Source organism: Rana temporaria, chromosome 1 (genome assembly GCF_905171775.1).
Source record: "Rana temporaria chromosome 1, aRanTem1.1, whole genome shotgun sequence".
Taxonomy (NCBI): Eukaryota; Metazoa; Chordata; class Amphibia; order Anura; family Ranidae; genus Rana; species Rana temporaria.
This window is the reverse complement of record NC_053489.1, coordinates 406,628,642-406,646,971: the sequence shown is the minus strand read 5'-3', so window position 1 is coordinate 406,646,971 and position 18,330 is coordinate 406,628,642. Positions and strand designations below refer to the sequence as shown.

The 18,330-nt window shown below is 40.9% G+C and overlaps 1 protein-coding gene across 6 annotated transcripts in view; it reads right to left on the bottom strand.

The window, feature by feature from the left end:
* Positions 1-18,330, bottom strand: part of SBNO2 (strawberry notch homolog 2) — a 149,208-nt gene that overhangs the window by 35,587 nt on the left and 95,291 nt on the right. For all 6 annotated transcript variants that reach the window (XM_040323911.1, XM_040323933.1, XM_040323919.1 and 3 more), the window contains 9 exons: positions 13,552-13,712; positions 13,329-13,462; positions 12,963-13,053; positions 12,193-12,336; positions 9,448-9,565; positions 9,205-9,310; positions 8,903-9,056; positions 6,639-6,815; positions 1,797-1,894 (listed from right to left, as the gene is read on the bottom strand). In XM_040323911.1, the coding sequence (XP_040179845.1) occupies positions 1,797-1,894; positions 6,639-6,815; positions 8,903-9,056; positions 9,205-9,310; positions 9,448-9,565; positions 12,193-12,336; positions 12,963-13,053; positions 13,329-13,462; positions 13,552-13,712 (1,183 nt within the window). The remainder of the gene's footprint in view (positions 1-1,796; positions 1,895-6,638; positions 6,816-8,902; positions 9,057-9,204; positions 9,311-9,447; positions 9,566-12,192; positions 12,337-12,962; positions 13,054-13,328; positions 13,463-13,551; positions 13,713-18,330) is intronic.

The following is an 18,330-nucleotide window of genomic DNA, read 5'->3' as shown; positions in this document are numbered from 1 at the left end:
GCCGATATACGTCGGCAGAAGGGCACAAGCACGTACCTGTACGTTGCCTTTAAGAGCCCAGCCGCGGGGTCGCGAGCGCGCTGCCAGCGACACGCTCGCAACCCGGTGCGAAGCTCTGTGAACGCACCCGATCGCCGCCGGTGTCCCGCGATCGGTCACAGGAGCTGAAGAACGGGGAGAGGCGTGTGTAAACACACCTTCCCCGTTCTTCTGTGTGGCAGTGACACTGATCATCTGTTCCCTGATATAGGGAACGACGATCAGTTCCCTGATATAGGGAACGACGATCAGTGACCGATCGCCGCCGGTGTCCCGCGATCGGTCACAGGAGCTGAAGAACGGGGAGAGGCGTGTGTAAACACACCTTCCCCGTTCTTCTGTGTGGCAGTGACACTGATCATCTGTTCCCTGATATAGGGAACGACGATCAGTGACCTCACACCTACAGCCCCGCCCCCCTACAGTAAGAATTACTCCCTTAGGGCACACTTAACCCTTTAGCCCCCCCCTAGTGGTTAACTCCTAAACTGCCATTGTAATTTTCACAGTATTCAGTGCATTTTTATAGCAATTTTTCGCTGTGAAAATCACAATGGTCCCAAAAATTTGTCAATAGTGTCCGATGTGCCATAATGTCGCAGTCACGAAAAAAATCGATGATCGCCACAATTACTAGTAAAAAAAAACTTAATAAAAATGCCATAAAACTATCCCCTATTTTGTAAACGCTATAAATTTTGCGAAAACCAATTGATAAACGTTTATTGCGATTTTTTTTTAATCAAAAATAGGTAGAAGAATACGTATCGGCCTAAACTGAGGAACAAAAAATTCAAAATTGTCGCTCTATTTTTGTTTATAGCGCAAAAAATAAAAACCGCAGAGGTGATCAAATACCACCAAAAGAAAGCTCTATTTGTTTGGGAGCCACGGCGCACGATTGTCAGTTAAAGCGGCGCAGTGCCAAATCGCAAAAAGGGGCAAGGTCCTTAACCTGCATAATGGTCCGGGTCTTAAGTGGTTAAAAGAAGAGGGGATGCTACACTATGGTGAACATGACCCTGTCCCAAACTTTTATGAGACATGTTGCTGCCATCAATTTCAAAATTACATATACACACACACACACAATATATATATATATATATATATATATATATATATATATATATATATATATATATATATATATATATATATATATATATATAAATATATATATATAAAAAAATATATATAAAAATGAAATGGTACATTTTCTTAGTTTAAACATTTGTTATGTTTTCTATTTTGTATTGTGAATAAAATATGGGTTTATGAGGTTGGCAAATCATTGCATTCTATTTTTCATGTAGTGTTTACACAATTTTTTTTTTGGAATTGGATTTGTATGTTTAGGGACACGTCTGTGTTGCGGAGGAAGGTGTGCAAAATTGAGTACATTCCCCTAGTGCACAAATTGAGTGCCCTAATTGTAGTAGTGCTGCAGTGCCACTTATTTCTAATAGCATTCCACCGCGCGTGTCCAAGGGTTTCTTAATAGCAGTCCAACGCACCTTGCTAATGGTTCCTTAATAGCAATCAAACGCGCCTCGATAAAAGTGTTTTACATAATTAGCCATGTGTTACTATGCTATACATGGTTTACATGGATAAGCACTTCTCTTTGGCTCAATTTTAGTGAGTGGGCTGCCCTATTGCAGCGTATGTTGTTGTGCATAAAAAAGTTAAATTTTTACGCTTACTCTGTTGCTGAATATACTATACAACGCTTTATGGTCGCATATCATACTCACTCTGCAGCAGACACAAAGTGGTCAAGATGACCATCGTTTTCATCCATCACTTCCCGAGTTCTAGCCTCCCCGGTAGATTGCAAACCAATTACAATACACTGTAAAGAAATAAAACATGTCATTCATTAAAATTACTTTACAATACTTAATATTTTTGAAAAGACTGTTCCTTCTGTGTTTTCACAATACCCAAGTTGAAATCACTTTGAAAAACACTCCCAGCATTTTTAGCCGTCTCCTCTGGAGTAAGGGCAGATGATTTTGTTACAAACTGAAATTCCTCTGTCCTGTGATTGTAAAGCTTGCATTTTTTTTTCACTATAATAAAAAATATGTCACACTTATCTGCTCTATGCAATGGTGTTGTACAAAGCAGCCTCAATCCTCCTCTCCTCAGGTCTATCAACAACACAGTATAAAAATTCAGCTAGACATACAAAATACAGATTTATCCCTCTTGACAGCTACTACACCCCCAACAATGGGGTCACTTCTATCTTGGAAGCTACTCCAGAGAAGATATAGTAGTGTAGGCCGTCAAACTTTTAGCTTTCCAGGTGTATGTTTTTTATGTCCAGATAGATTTGTATACTGTATTGTTGATTACATGTACATAAATAAATTTGTTAAAAAAAAAAAAAAAAACGTTGTAATGTCCTATGACGGTACCAATAAAATCTTGCTGCCCCACCTCATCCTCTGTTTCCATAATGATACTAGGAATGTGGGTATCTATATTTTAGAACAAACCTTCCTCTGAGCAGTCATTTTAATAGGTTGTAATGTTGTTATACTCCTTGTGCTGTTTGCCTTACCTTGTAATGATGAGCTCACATGTTGTGGTTGCAGTTTGTGATGTCATTGCTGATTGATTTCCCCCATGTAAATGTATTGCTACAGCTATCCTGACCCCATTAGACAAGTGGACTTCCTGTTGTGACTCACAAAGCATTTAAATCCACTCTGTGTCACATCACAAATGTGGGCGTGCTATAGGAGCATGGTTAGCTCTGTCTGTGGGTGAATGCTCTGCCTGTTTGTGTGCGTCAGATCTATTACTGTGCAGCTCTTCCCTGCAATAGCACTAGACAGAGAATCAGGCATTGTAGGATATGCAATTTCTTCACGGGAAAATGTAGTTCTCACACTACAGACAGATTTCTTGCATTAACCTGTGCAGTTCCATGCATTAGAGGCGGGTAAAATAGCAACACCACCAGCAATGAAACCCCCTATTAATCAATTCAAACAGCAGCCTGAAGCACCTTGTGACCAAAAGCAGAATCAGATGATGCCTAAACGTCCACCCGGTAAAACGTAGTAAGTGTATGAACTTAAGGCCAGATGGCAGCTTTACAAATCTGCAACACAGAAGCTTGATGCTGAATGAACTGACGGATCTAGCAGAATGAACTGTCACCAGAAAGGAAAAACCTTTATCTATGGCCAAATAGCCCAAACCACAACTTGACACAACGAGATGCAAGAAGCCCATGCGAGATTCTCCTTATGTCACCTAAAGCATAGGAATGACTAACTCACCAAGACCCAGACTCTCAGGACCTAGGCTTCAATAACCAGGTCGTCAAGAGAGCGACCAAGAAGCAGGATGGAATATCAGACCCCGAGAAATTTGATGCAAGCGGTCTGCAAATTGCCACTGGCCTTCGACCAGAAGCTGTTTGCGTACTGCATTCTTTTTGGCCATATTGAGGCCACAAGTATCAATAGAACACACTCAGACTACATCTGGTGGACCAGGCAATGGAGTAGCTTTAAAGAAAGAAAAAAAAAAAAAAGCACCAAAAAGTCCACCGTGCCACAATGGAAACACAAATTGTGATACTAGGAGATCAACATCCTGCACTCCCCATCTTTGGAAATGATCCCAAAACTTAACTGGATGGGAGGACCATACCTGGAATGTGTACAGCTGACACGGCTGCTTCTCATTTAGTTATTTGACGTCTGATCCCACCCTATTTGATGTAAGCCACAGCCATGCCATTTGACTGAACCCGTGTCGACAGTCCTTGAAAGCAGATTGTCCTCTTCTTAAGATCAAGGAGAATAGTGAATAGTTCCAAAACGTTAATAGGAAGCCAGGATTCCTTCATCAACTGAAATTCCTGTACTTTCGCACAGTTTTCCAGCACAAAAGGCTGGCCTCTGTTGTGAGCACTGTCCAAGCCAATAGGTGCTCCAGCACTAAATTGGATGTCCGCAATATTAGAGGTCTGGCCTCCACTGACAGAGGCACGGTTCGATCTAAAAAAAGAAGTCTGCTTGTCCAAAACAGCCAAGATGCTATTTTAACAACCTGAAATAAATGGAGTTAAAACCGCACAGAAGGTGGACAACAGGACAGGAATGCCCATGTCTAAGATCTCAGCCATAAGATTTTTTTTGCTGAATGAAATGACACTCGAACTGGAGCCCTATCCAGAACTAGGCCTAGGTACTCCAAGAGGTGAGTAGAGTTTAATGCTGATTTTTGGAGACTGAGGATCCAACCAAGGCCTGCAACCGTAAAGTCATCCGCTGAATGTCGCAGGAAAGAACCTGCTTTATAAGAATACTTAATTTCTAAGCAATTTTCTACCAAAAAATGCAGATATTAACATGTATGTGGGAAATGTTAGAATTGGCCTGGTTTTAAAGTTAATTTGTACATGCAAATTAAAAATGTGTCTATTTTTACATTTAAAGAGAAGTACAGCTAAAGTTCGTTTGCCTGTACTGCTCCTGTGGATTCACAGGTGTGCAGTTCGTTCTGTAATCCTGTGACCCATTTTCAGCAGACAGTGGGCTGAAGCCCACTGTTGGCTGATGTCACTGAGCCGATCCAGGCTCGGGAAAAATCACAATCCATTTGGTCGTGACTCGCCCACATGCCTGGACCGGCAACCCGGCTCAGCCTCTGAGGGCCTAAGCCGGCCGCTCCTGCCCCTTCTACAGCCTAGCGTTTCGGTAAGTGTGGGGCGGGGGTCAGAGAAGAGAGCCAGTGACTGACAGTCACCAGCTCCCTGCTCAGGGAGCTCTAAGAACCAAGCAATCAGTGGTGTTTGATCACTCGGTTCTTAGTTTTAGAGCCGGCGGGAGACCGATGCTGCATCCACCTTGGTAAGTATGACCCCCCCCCCCCCCCCAAAAAAATTCCCATACTTCTCCAATAACAAAATAGATTATTGTCAATAGATGGGGTTAACTCACAGTCAGCCAATCAGTCTTAACAGTCAAAAAATATAATCAGTCCTAAACTTTCCTTCTGTTTGCTAGATCACACAGCACATACCCAAAAAGTTATCTGCAGTTAAATGCATTGTTTTACCACAGGAACCTTTAAAACATATTTTCTATGTAGTCAGTTCACACTACATATACCTTGAAAAAATTCAGGTGAATAAAAAAAATGATTTTGACAGAGAAAAACCTTACAAATGTGAAAGAACATACAACTGTCAACATGCATTTAGGAGGTCATGCACACAGGTTTCAATAAAGCCTACACGACCCAGTTGACGAGTGTCAGATCCCTCAAGAAGGAAGCAGGACAGATAATTTAAAAGGTCAGTTCAGCTTTTTTTGTTTCCTAAAATCCAGCTTCCCTATGTACCAATATAACCATAATGTACCTCATTGCAGAAAAATAAAAAGCTTTCTTTGATTCTGAGAACATGCCATGTGTTTGTGTTGTCATTGCATGTTAAAGGCTCACCAAGTGCAGCAAATGTATCAAAAACGGCGGTAACGCACTCCAAAAAACATTCTGGAGCTTCTCTAAGCCGATTGTTGGGTGTAGGGCAGCCCATTCGAGTGAATGGGCTGCCCTATGCGTGACGAGTGAAAAGGTTCCAAAGCACTCAAAACAAATGCATATGCGAATCCAAGTTTTTGCTATGTGGAGATGTGAATGAGGCCTGACAACTGAGCGTCTCCGCCCACTCCCTCCTATGTACTTGTATAAAATTGGCCATACACTATGCAATTCGATTACAATCTGTACAATTTCCTATAGATTTACCAGAACTATGGAATAGGAGGAAACACCTGAACAATCCATTCAATTTGTATCAAATCAGTCAGGCCCTTGTACCACATAGATGATGGGAGATCTAAAGGAGATTGTATAGGAAGTGGTGGAAGGTAGTATTGTAATGAAGGTGGTGTGGTCCAGAGTGGTGAACACACTCGATCACAACCTCTTATCACAACCTCTTCTCTAATGCAACAAGGCAATTAAGGCTTCTGGGAGATGACCCAACAGGAAGTGAAAGCTGAGGAATCTGAAAGTCCTTTTAAAAATACAAATAAACTGACAACATTTTAAACCTCCTGTGGATAAGGTGAGAGAAAAACAAATTGTGATAGCTGGGCAACAAATGGCATTTGTCCTTTAATCCCAAGTCAGTCCATTAAGCTGCCCATAGATGGTTCGAATCTTGGCTGGTTCAGCAGGGACAGTCCGAGATTCAAACCATCTATGGGCAGACTGATTGTACCATTGATCAACCTGAGAACAACCAGGATGTCGCATTTTCCATGCGATTATTGCCCGTGGCTATAGCCGCTAGCAATTATCACTGTGTGTTCTCCCAGCAGGGACAGCTCCTCCCGCCGGGAGAACACAATAGCGCTGCAGGAGGGATTCCCCCATCAATACTGACTGTGATGGAGGAATCAATCAATTTGTTTCATGCAACCCGTGGTTACAGAAAAGAAAATGATACCATCTATGGCTGGGTTTAGGGGCCAGGATTTCATTGCATGACAGACAATAGAAAAAGCAAAATATAAATAAAACATTTTAAATCGCCTTTAAAGTGTTTTACATTTACTAACCTTGCCTTTGGAAAGCTCCTGGTGAGCCAACGTAACCAACCGCTGAACTTTAGCGGCTATACACAAGTACTTAAAGAATCTCTGATGAGATGACCAGAATTGAGCCCAAAGAGATTTCCGAGATTCCAATCCTAGCCAATCAGCCGCCGTTTGGAAAACAGTCAGTGCTTCTGCCCACTAAGAACAGATAACAATGATGAGAATTACAATGAATGTTATCAAGAATTCAGAATATCACACTGTGAAACATGATTTACCAAATAACTCTACATCCCACAAAAGCATTCCAAGGACTATGAATGTTACAACCAATGAATCCCGCTTCACGTTCCACAGTAGAATGCCTATATCTTTCAAATCAATACACGATTCCCAAATTACTGACAGCAACTCACAAAATCTATAATGCTCCCGTGTTGTCTTATGCTATAATAAAGCAATTTGCCTTGGACTTAAAAGTAAAAATACTGCAGCTGCTGACTTTTAAAATAAAGGAAACTTACCTGTCCAGGGCATCCGCAATGTCCTTACCCGAAGCTGACCTGTCCCTCGGCTCCAGGTGCAGGCGCTGGCATCTTCAGTAAGGGAATCAAAAAGTGAAGCCTTGCGGCTTCACAGCTTGGTACCCTGGTGCGCATGCGCAAGTTGTGCATTCCAACTGGTCCCTGCTGTCTTCTGGGAGCTGTGAAAAATAGGTCTCTCCCAGAAAACAGCAGAGGGGACAGAGGAGGGGCGGGACATGGCGTAGATCGCAGCAGATTCTGTGGCAATCTTTCGCCAGAAGTGGGGGAAAATACCTGTATTAGACAGGGAGAAACTGGATAAGTGGTAGGTTCCATTTTTGGGTGGAACTCCACTTTAAAAGAGTTCCTAAAGTCAATATTTTTTTTCATAAAAATAAAAAACATGTTATACTTGCCTGTTCTGTGCAATGGTATTGCACAGAACAGCCCCGAACCTCCTCTTCTGGGGTTCCCCAATGGCACTGTCACTCCTATTCACCATCCGCCCCCATAGCAAACCACTTGGTATGAGGGCAGTCGTGTGGACCCAGTCCCAAGCCGGGTTGTGTGCATCCATAGACACACACACTGAGGCTCTTCCCCACCCGCTCCCTCCTCACAGCCTTTGATTCACAGCAGTGAGAGTCAATTGAGCACTCGGGAAAGGGGGGTGATGGAATACATCAAGGTAAATTTTTTTTTTAACTTTACCTTAATTTTAAAGTGGTTCTAAATGTGCAATATCCTTGCACAGAACAGGCAAGTATAAACTCCCTTTTTTTTATATATTTGAAAAGAAAGAAGTGCCTTAAATATTAATTAATTATAAAATAGCTGTGTAGCGTAGACTAGGTATAATACAATAGTTATTTTCAACCTTTTACTCAGAGCTTGTGAAAGGTATTTTTGTACAGTTTCAAGTGGTTAGAGAGATAAATATAGACTGTAAAATTAAGCACATTTGGGGAACAAAATGTACTGTTAAGAACAGAAATTAGAAAATAATGTAGTAGGAGTACCCAAATGTGTTTCTGATTCTGCTTTCTTCTACAGAATTGATGTTAAAGTGAAAACTCAGTCTAAAACTAATATCTCTAAATCTACTGGCAGCCACATTCTAAGACTAACCCATCTGGCCCTGTAAAACAGAAATCGCTATACATACCTTTTCTGAAGCCGATCCGGTCCAGTCTCCAGTGACGGAAGCCTTGTGCAGGAGACAGCCGACGTTGGCTGGGTAATGCCTGGAAAGTGACATCACTCAGAGTTACTATGGGGCTTCTGTTGTCAGCCGTCTCTCCTGCACAATCCAATAGAGAACCTGCTGCTGACAGCTCAGCGTGGAACCAGAGCAGCTTCAGGAAAGGTATGTATAGCGATTTATGCTTTACAGGGTTAGAAAAGGTTAGTCTTTGAATGTGGCTGCAAGTAGATTTAGAGTTTTTTTGTTTTAGGCTGCCTACCATCCGCAGGTCAGATCAATGCCCAGCATTATGGCTACTTACAAAAGGGATAATTCTGTATACCTGTAACAGACAGGCTGGGGGAAAAAATCGAAAACTGAGGAGCTGTATATTGGATTTGTGAAAGTTTTAATATGTGCCCAAATGTCATTTTTTAAGTGGGAGGAATCCTCTGTTTAGTGCTGTCCTTGAAGAGGAATAGGGAAACTTTCACCACCATCACTGAATCATTTTTTTTTGCACATTCCATATTCTCCCTGTTTGATTCATCCAACTATCATATTTAATTGATTCTTACCAGCAGGGCTGCTCGGTTATACATCTGTTTATAAGATTCATTTAAGGGGATTTCCTCAATTCTGAAGTTGACACCTGTGAAGCTCAGCTGCCTTGCAATGTACATGCCGCTCACTTTCATATCCATGGCAACTATCTCCATGGCACCCACACCCCTAAAAAAGAAAGTTGAAATCTGTTATAACAAAACAAAAGGGGCAAAACTCAATTAAATAGAAATAAAATGTACATTATCTGACATGAAGGTATAGATTTAAGGTCACCCAATGAACAAGCCATTAAGCCGTGTTGTGAAGAGAATACCTTTTCTCAATAGCGTGCAAGAACTCATCAAAAGTGCTAAAGGACGTGCCCTCTCCCCAGATACCCAACCGACTCATATAGATCATATTCTTGGGCTCGGATGCACCTGTGATAACAGAGTTACAAGGAAAGTGAAGCTATTCAGTGAAAAATATGGACTTGTTGAGTTGCACCAGAAAGTGTGTACGAGTTGTCTCGTGTAATACTATATAAAGAATAGAAAAAATAAAATATATAACTCACCCGTGGCACTAGCATATACCACTCGTGCCAAAGGTAAATTGTTCTGAAGCTCTAGTACTGCACGACCCATTTTGGTGCAGGAGGCATTCTTGGCTTTGTGACATTCATCAAACACAATCTACAAATGCAAAAGTCAAGGAAGAAACATAGAAGAAAAATGTGCACCCAGTGAGCTTGACACACACACACACACACACACACACACTTACTTTCATATTGCCGATTGCATTCTAAAGAGAAAATTCAGATTTTATTCCTAACTATGCATGCTTTCCACTTGATCAGTTTTTTAAAGAGTGCTGAAAAAGATTACATTAGTAAAAAATAAAATTGCTTGAGATAGCAAACAAGCTACATCATTGAACGAGATCAAATATTTTCTAACCTGTATCAGATGCTTATTTGAAGCAGCTCTGAGAAAATTTTGATAGCTGAATGAATGAGTGACTTATATAGCGCTACACATGCAAACTGAATCGGCTCTAGGCGCTTTTTGCAGACAGTGTCTTCCTGGCTGGTGCGGTCACTTACCCCGTAGGATCTTGACACGCTTGGGACACACAGTCGTACACATATATACTGTGCCAATTTGGACAGGATCTAATTAACCTACCAGCATGTCTTTGGAGTGTAGGACAACGAATAATTGAAACCTGCCATAACACAGTCCCATTTTTCACAGTTTTGGCTCAAAAGAAATATGCGTGGACACCTATACATAAACATCATTTTACAATAATAGTGATTCATTCTTCCATGTTTTGTAGCTAAAGATGGAGGGATGGGGGAGGAGGAGGAGGAAGTAGGGGTAGGAACACATTTTTACAGAAATTGGTGGGGGACAGGATCTTATCATAAACAAGAAAGGGGTAGGGATTAATGGGAGGGAAAAGTAATGTCTGTGTAGGGATGGGAGCTGATGCTGGAGAGATGGGGCAGATAACGCATCTTAGGGTACAGCAGAGACATGACACGTGTGGTCAAAAAAAGGGGGAATGTGGCTAAAAGAAGTTATTTTAATGGTAGCTCTGTTATTAAGAGGGTACAAGATGTACAGAAAAGGGACTTGAAGATCAGGGGAGGCCAGCTTGGGATCTATGGAAAGGGAATGAGAGGAAGAAGACTGATACGAGTCAGATATAAGGAGGAAAATGGCCTTTTTTTTTTATTTGCAACTGGAGTTAAAAGGAGTTGTAAACGCAGAAGTTTTTTTTTATCTAAATGCATTCTATGCAATAAGATAAAAAAAACTTGTGTTTAGCAGCCTCCCCAGCACCCCCTAATTACTTACCCAAGCCCCATCTCTCTCCAGCGATGTCCACGAATGTGTAAGCGGGATATTTGTCCTGATTGACTAAGACACAGCAGTGGCGCTATTGGCTCCCACGGCTGTCAGTCAGCCAATCAGAGGAGAGAGGGGGCAGGGCCAGGTTGGGCTCTGTGTCCGATTGGACACTCAGCTGTGACTCAGCTCCAGTGCCCCATAGGAAGCTTCTGACAGTGGGGGCATGCGAATAGGAGGGAGGGGCCAGGAGCAGCAAAGAGGGACCCGGGAAGAGGAGGATGTAGGCTGCTCTGTGCAAAAGCAACTGCACAGAGGAGGTAAGGATAACATATTTGTTATTTATTTTTTAAACAAGACTTTACAATCACTTTAATACCGACTAAAGAGCAGCAACATGATTCAGTATATAAGACATGGTGTGACTGCATCCTATCGAAAAAGAAATTTTCCAGTGTGTCACTTTATAACCACATCTTATGAATCAGATGAATTAGGTAATAGAAACAGGCTGGTCAGAACAGTCGGTAGGGGAGGGGGTGCTGGGGAGAGCCCATCCAGATAATGACAGAGAAACAGTTAATCTAGCAGAATCACCAGAAACATTTATTAAATAGAGCGAGAATGGGTGCTAAAAAAGGTGGAGGATGAGAGGAGAGTCAGGGAAGAAGAGGCCCCCGGTTGAGGAGACTGCAATACAAAAAATATACATAAGGAGATTTTAAAGCGTTATTAAATTCGGGACTCCCCTGCATTCACTATATTTGGTCTCCCACAGTACACAGAAGATGAAAATGCAATTATTTTAGTAAATCTAAAATGCAAAATATACTTTCATATGAGCAGCATATAACAATCTTGTGACTTCTATCAGTGTTTGGATAAAGCTTGTAGGAGGAGTTCATGCTGCACTGGCTGTCCTATCAGGTTGCAGGACCCCTGACCCTCTATCTGGACAACAGCGATTGGCCTTGTGTTGATCACATGGCCCCCTCCAAGAAAAAATAAATAAAAATTCTCTAGCAATACACACCAAACTGAGCATGTGCAGCCTGACCCCTGGCTCTGTATTATCAGGAAACATATTGGGGACTGTGGAAGGAGGAGAGGATCAGAGGAGACAGGATTAAACAGCCTTTTAAAACGCAATGCAGAGGATTAACCCCACTGGTTCCACAGTGAGTATAACAAGCATGCTTTACTGCATATACAGACTGTTTTTTACTGTTTTGGGTTTACTAACACAAAAAATAGAACTCAGAATGAGGTAATGTAACAGGGCAGAAATGGATATGGTACATTCCCCTAAACGTGTAAAGATAAATGCATGCAAGAAAGATCCCATAAAAGTCAGGAAGTGTTTACTTTTCTTTATATTATACCAAACTTATTAGCATTTACTTAGCACCACGTTATCCTATTGGGGTCATAGAAGTATATGAGTTTTTATGCATAAAGGATACCACTCCATCAAAATTCTCACCACACCAGTCTCGTATTTGTTTAATTCGTGTACGGTGTTGACCTCCAGCCTGACTCTCACCAATAAGTGCTGAATACGTGGCAAATAGGACACCTTCAGAGGCAGATGTGTCTCCATATTTGATCTGTGAAAAAAAAGAAGGCAAGCCATTTATAAAACTGCAATAAAGGCATTTCAAGGTATCATATACGTGTTGATTTTTGCATGTCTGCTTTAACTTTTTTTTACTTCTTCACACACCGGCACTCTGGGGGGGAAGGGGGGATTTGTGAACATGTGAGAGCTGTGGGGGTTGGGGGGGGGTGAGATTTGTGAAAATTGCTGAGAGGGCAATAAGCATAATAAGGAGTTCTCCCTATAACAGGTTTTTATTGTCATTCTTTCCAGTCAGCCTATAATGTCATTACAGTGGGGTTATTGGCTGGCTGCTCTGCTATAAGAGTTACGGGTGGGGGGCACAGGGTGCGCAAATTATTTGCCTTGCCCTGGGCGCTGACAACCCACGCTACGCTAAAAAAAGAAAACCGCCTCCTAACTTTTTTAGCTGGCTCCTAGATTCAAAGCAAATTTGTAAAGCCCTGGTGTACCTGAGAACTCATTTGAAAAGATCTGGACATCAGACCCTTTTAGATAAATGTTGGTGGATGATTCAGCTTGCCAGTGGTCTCTCAAAGAAGGAAATATTGAAAACTTGATCGACATGTAATGTTGGTATGTTGATATGTTTTAGAATGATAACAGATAGCTCACCTTGCTGAGGGCATGTACTGGAATACAACTGGCATCAATATCACGCAAATCACGCTCTGAATCACAGCGCAGGTCATTGGATACACTAAACCTGTGGAATAAAAAGGTATTAGTAAAATATGCAAATACTCTCAAGCATGGAGAGGAATATCAAGAAAGGTGAAATAAAGCAGTACATAAATCTATTTGGAAATAAGTACTAAAACAACCACTTCAAAATGCAAATCTCACATCTATACTGCCAGTGGATTTGGACCTCTAACAGGAAGCCAACCACCAGGTGATGTGAAGTGGCAACTAACCAGTAAGAACTTAAAACATTTGCAACTGAACGAGAAGCAAAAAAAATAAAAATGCAGATCTTACCACAGAGCTTTTTTTCTTCCCCTTCGGTAGTTCTCTAGGATAATGCCAGCAACAGTACGCCCCTTTCCGACACCAGCACCATCTCCAATCAGAAATCCAGCTCTCTGTCCGCTAGGTAGGATAACTTCATGTTGCTGAGGAACACAGCAGAACATACATAAGATATTAAGAACAATGTAGTAAAAAAGAAAAATCCAGTTGTCGGTCTACAGCTCATGCTTACCTGGCAGGCATATACAATAGCTTCAAGCTGCAAAGCAGAAAGCAACCCCCTGTCAATAATAGAACAGGGGAGAGACAAAGTATAGGTGACATCTGGAGGGGGGACGCTGGACAAAGTGCTAGTCTCCACTACTCGATCAGGGTGCTGTATGCCGATTTTAGCTAAAAGAAAATGTGAAAGTAAGCATGTCAAATATCTCAAGGCAACATGAAAACACAAATGGATTATAAAAGGTCAACATTTTTTAAATAGTATGTAATAACTAAACTTTTTTTTGTTTTGAAAAGAGTGGAAAAGAGTAAAAGCCTCTTTCGTGTTTTTTTTCTTTTTTTTTTAATTGTGTCCCACTGTAGAGATTTTGCTTCACTTCCTATCTTGGAGATGCAACAGAATGTGAATAAGAATCTCCCCAAAAGTAGGGGACAGTACAGCACACAGGATCTTTGACTGGACACTGGTTAAAATAAAAGCTGCAGGGACATCCACTAAATAGGGCGTCCCACCTACCCTCTGTTTTGTTCCAAAGTAAGCTCATAATAAACCGAGGGAAGAACTCTGTGTACTGTACTGTGCTCAAAGAAATAGATTTTACTGGTAAGTCAAAAATCCAGTTTTCTTAGCTGTACAGTACAGGGCACAAGATCTTTAATTTTTACCCTAGAACATGCAGAACAATCAATCGATCAGGAAGTTGCAAAAGGTGAAGCCAGAAATCTTTATAGGAGAACCATCTTGGAGGAAAAAAAAAACTCCACAGAAAAAAAGGTAAGCTACTTAGAGAGAGGCTAGCTGGACGAGAGATTCCAATCACCTGAAGGTAGTTGCATATAACCAATGGTTAAAACTAAATGTCCTGTATGGTACAACTGTATGTATATATTAGGGCTGGGGAAATTAGAGATTAATTCCTCGAATAATCTTGCATTTTTTTGATTAATTTAAAATTCTTGACGTCACCAGACAGCCTGCACAGTGACACTTACCCTGCTGGATGCAAGCAAACTGCACCCATTGGATTGAGGTACCTCTGCATCTGTGGAGCAGGAGGATGCATCAGGTTCCATCAGGGGAAGGGGGCAAAAATAACCATTGTTTTCTGTCCTAAGCAGTTTTGTGCAGACAATTCTTTGTGTATCTGCAACATCTGTTCCGTGCGAAAGACTGTTCAGTTCTTCAGAATATTGTCAATAAAATGCGATCATGTCTGCTTCCAGAAAATGTAAACACTCTGGTATGTCTGCATGACTGGCTAAAGTGATGCCTACTATAAAGTGACAGTCAATATACTAGATACGTTTTATAATTAAAGTTAAACTAACTTTCATCTGGATCTGTATGTGCGTTATAATTAATCGAAATTAGTCGATTAATCGATAAAAAAAAAATCGATTAATCGAACACGAAAATTTTAATCAGCAACAGCCTAGTGTATATATATATATATATATATATATATATATATATATATATATATATATATATATATATATATATATATATACACACATACACACACACACACACACACACACACACACACACACACACACACACACACACACACACAGTATCTCACAAAAGTGAGTAGACCCCTGACATTTTTGTAAATATTTTATTATGTCCTTTTCATGCGACAACACTGAAGAAATTACACTTTGCTACAATGTAAAGTAGTAAATGTACATCTTGTATAACAGTGTTAATTTGCTGTCCCCTGCAAATAACTCAACACACAATCATTAATGCCGTAACCATTGGCAACGGTTCCCTTGTGAGAGAGTGTATGTGTGTGTATGTATGATATATATATATATATATATATATATATATATATATATATATATATTTGCCACATTTCAGGCTTCAAACATAAAGATATAAAACTGTTATTTTTTTTTGAAGAATCAACAACACGTGGGACACAATCATGAAGTGGAACGAAATTTATTGGATATTTCAAACTCTTAACAAATAAAAAACTGAAAAATTGGGCGTGCAAAATTATTCAGCCCCTTCACTTTCAGTGCAGCAAACTCTCTCCAGAAGTTCAGTGAGGATCTCTGAATGATCCAATGTTGACTTAAATGACTAATGATGATAAATAGAATCCACCTGTGTATAATCAAGTCTCCGAATAAATGCACCTGCACTGTGACAGTCTCAGAAGCGCAGAGAGCATCATGAAGAACAAGGAACACACCAGGCAGGTCCGAGATACTGTTGTGGAGAAGCTTTAAACATCCCAAGGAGCACTGTGCAAGCGATAATATTGAAATGGAAGGAGAATCAGACCACTGCAAATCTACGAAGACCTGGCCGTCCCTCTAAACTTTCAGCTCATACAAGGAGAAGACTGATCAGAGATGCAGCCAAGAGGCCCATGATCACTCTGGATGAACTGCAGAGATCTACAGCTGAGGTGGGAGACTCTGTCCATAGGACAACAATCAGTCGTATACTGCACAAATCTGGCCTTTATGGAAGAGTGGCAAGAAGAAAGCCATTTCTTAAAGATATCCATAAAAAGTGTAGTTTAAAGTTTGCCACAAGCCACCTGGGAGACACACCAAACATGTGGAAGAAGGTGCTTTGGTCAGATGAAACCAAAATCGAACTTTTTGGCAAAAATGCAAAACGTTATGTTTGGAGTAAAAGCAACACAGCTCATCACCCTGAACACACCATCCCCACTGTCAAACGTGGTGGCAGCATCATGGTTTTGGCCTGCTTTTCTTCAGCAGGGACAGGGAAGATGGTTAAAATTGATGGGAAGATGGATGGAGCCAAATACAGGACCATTCTGGAAGAAAACCTGATTGAGTCTGCAAAAGACCTGAGACTGGGACGGAGATTTGTCTTTCAACAAGACAATGATCCAAAACATAAAGCAAAATCTACAATGGAATGGTTCACAAATAAACATATCCAGGTGTTAGAATGGCCAAGTCAAAGTCCAGACCTGAATCCAATCAAGAATCTGTGGAAAGAACTGAAAACTGCTGTTCACAAACGCTCTCCATCCAACCTCACTGAGCTTGAGCTGTTTTGCAAGGAGGAATGGGGAAAAATTTCAGTCTCTAAATGTGCAAAACTGATAGAGACATACCCCAAGCGACTTACAGCTGTAATCGCAGCAAAAGGTGGCTCTACAAAGTATTAACTTAAGAGGCCTGAATAATTTTGCATGCCCAATTTTTCAGTTTTTTATTTGTTAAAAAAGTTTGAAATATCCAATAAATTTCGTTCCACTTCATGATTGTGTCCCACTTGTTGATTCTTCAAAAAAAAATAACCGTTTTATAACTATGTTTGAAGCCTGAAATGTGGCAAAGTTCAAGGGGGCCGAATACTTTTGCAAGGCACTGTATATATATACACACACACACACACACACACACACACACACACACACAGTATACATATAAACAATTTAATTGTAATTTTATTTTTTTCAATACAATAAGGCAAAAAGAAAGCCTTATCTGGCATGAAAAAAAGATTAATGTATTATTCTATTACCTTAGATAATGACAAAATATTCACTAAATCAGCAGACAACGTTGAAAGGAGTCTTCTGCTGACTGAGCAGGTGGTAAACAGGGTGAAGAGCAGGACAATGCCCAAAAATTCTTCAAATCTTTTAAAATTATAAAAATAGGATTTTTATACCAGTTTACCTGTACAATAATTTTCTTGGAGTACATCACAGGACACTGGCACACCCAGGAATTACTATGTCAGTTTTTATGCCACCTATGGGTAAATGGACACTGGCACACCCAAAGACAGGAAGTCCCCCCCTCTATATAACCCCTCTCATACAGGAAGTACCTCAGTTTTTGTAGCAAAGCAAGAAGTATCCCAACAAGAGGGGAGGGACCTCCGTGTCCCGTGATGTACTCCAAGAAAAGGATTTTACAGGTAAGCTGTTAAAAATCCTATTTTCTTTATCGTAAACCATGAGACACAGAGCAGCCATAGTAATTACTATATGGAATGTCCCAAAGCAATGCCACTGAGGGGAGGGAGACAAATAAAATAAGGACGCCATCAGACGTGAGGACCTATACTGCTGCCTGCAGTACACTGTGCCCAAAAGTGGCATCCTCTTGCCGTCTTACATCCAAGTGATAACATTTAGTAAATGCATGAACGGACGACCAAATTCCGGCCTTGCAAACCTGAGTCATAGAGGCTTGGCAATACACAACCCATTAAGCACTCACTGCTCAGGGAGAGTGCGCTCCAACTTGAAAAGGCGGAACCCTTTTCAAACCATAAGACTGAATTATAATCGGACGAATCCACTTTGAAATAGTCGATTTCGATGCTGCCTGCCTATTCCTTCTGGCAGCACAAACAAAGCATCGGTTTGCTGTATCTGAACTGTCACCTTCAGATAGACCCTGGCAGCTCTCACTACATAGAGAGAATGTAACAATTTTTCCACTGGAGAACAAGGATATGGAAAAAAGGAAGGCAGGGAGACATCTTGGTTCAGGGGAAAACTGGACGCTACCTTAGGCAGAAAGGTTGGTTGAGGACGCAACACCACCTTATCCTTATGAATAATTAAGCATGGCTCCTTACATTAGAAAGCTTCCAATTCTGATATACGAGTAACCCCCTTGTATAAAGGCCTGGATCAAAGAATGTGCAGCAAGCGGCCTTTGAAAAAACACTGACAAGGCCGAGATTTGACCCTTAATTGTACTTAAGCTAGCTTCATTTCTACCCCCCAACTGTAGGAAGGCAAGAATTCTTCCTATGACATATTTC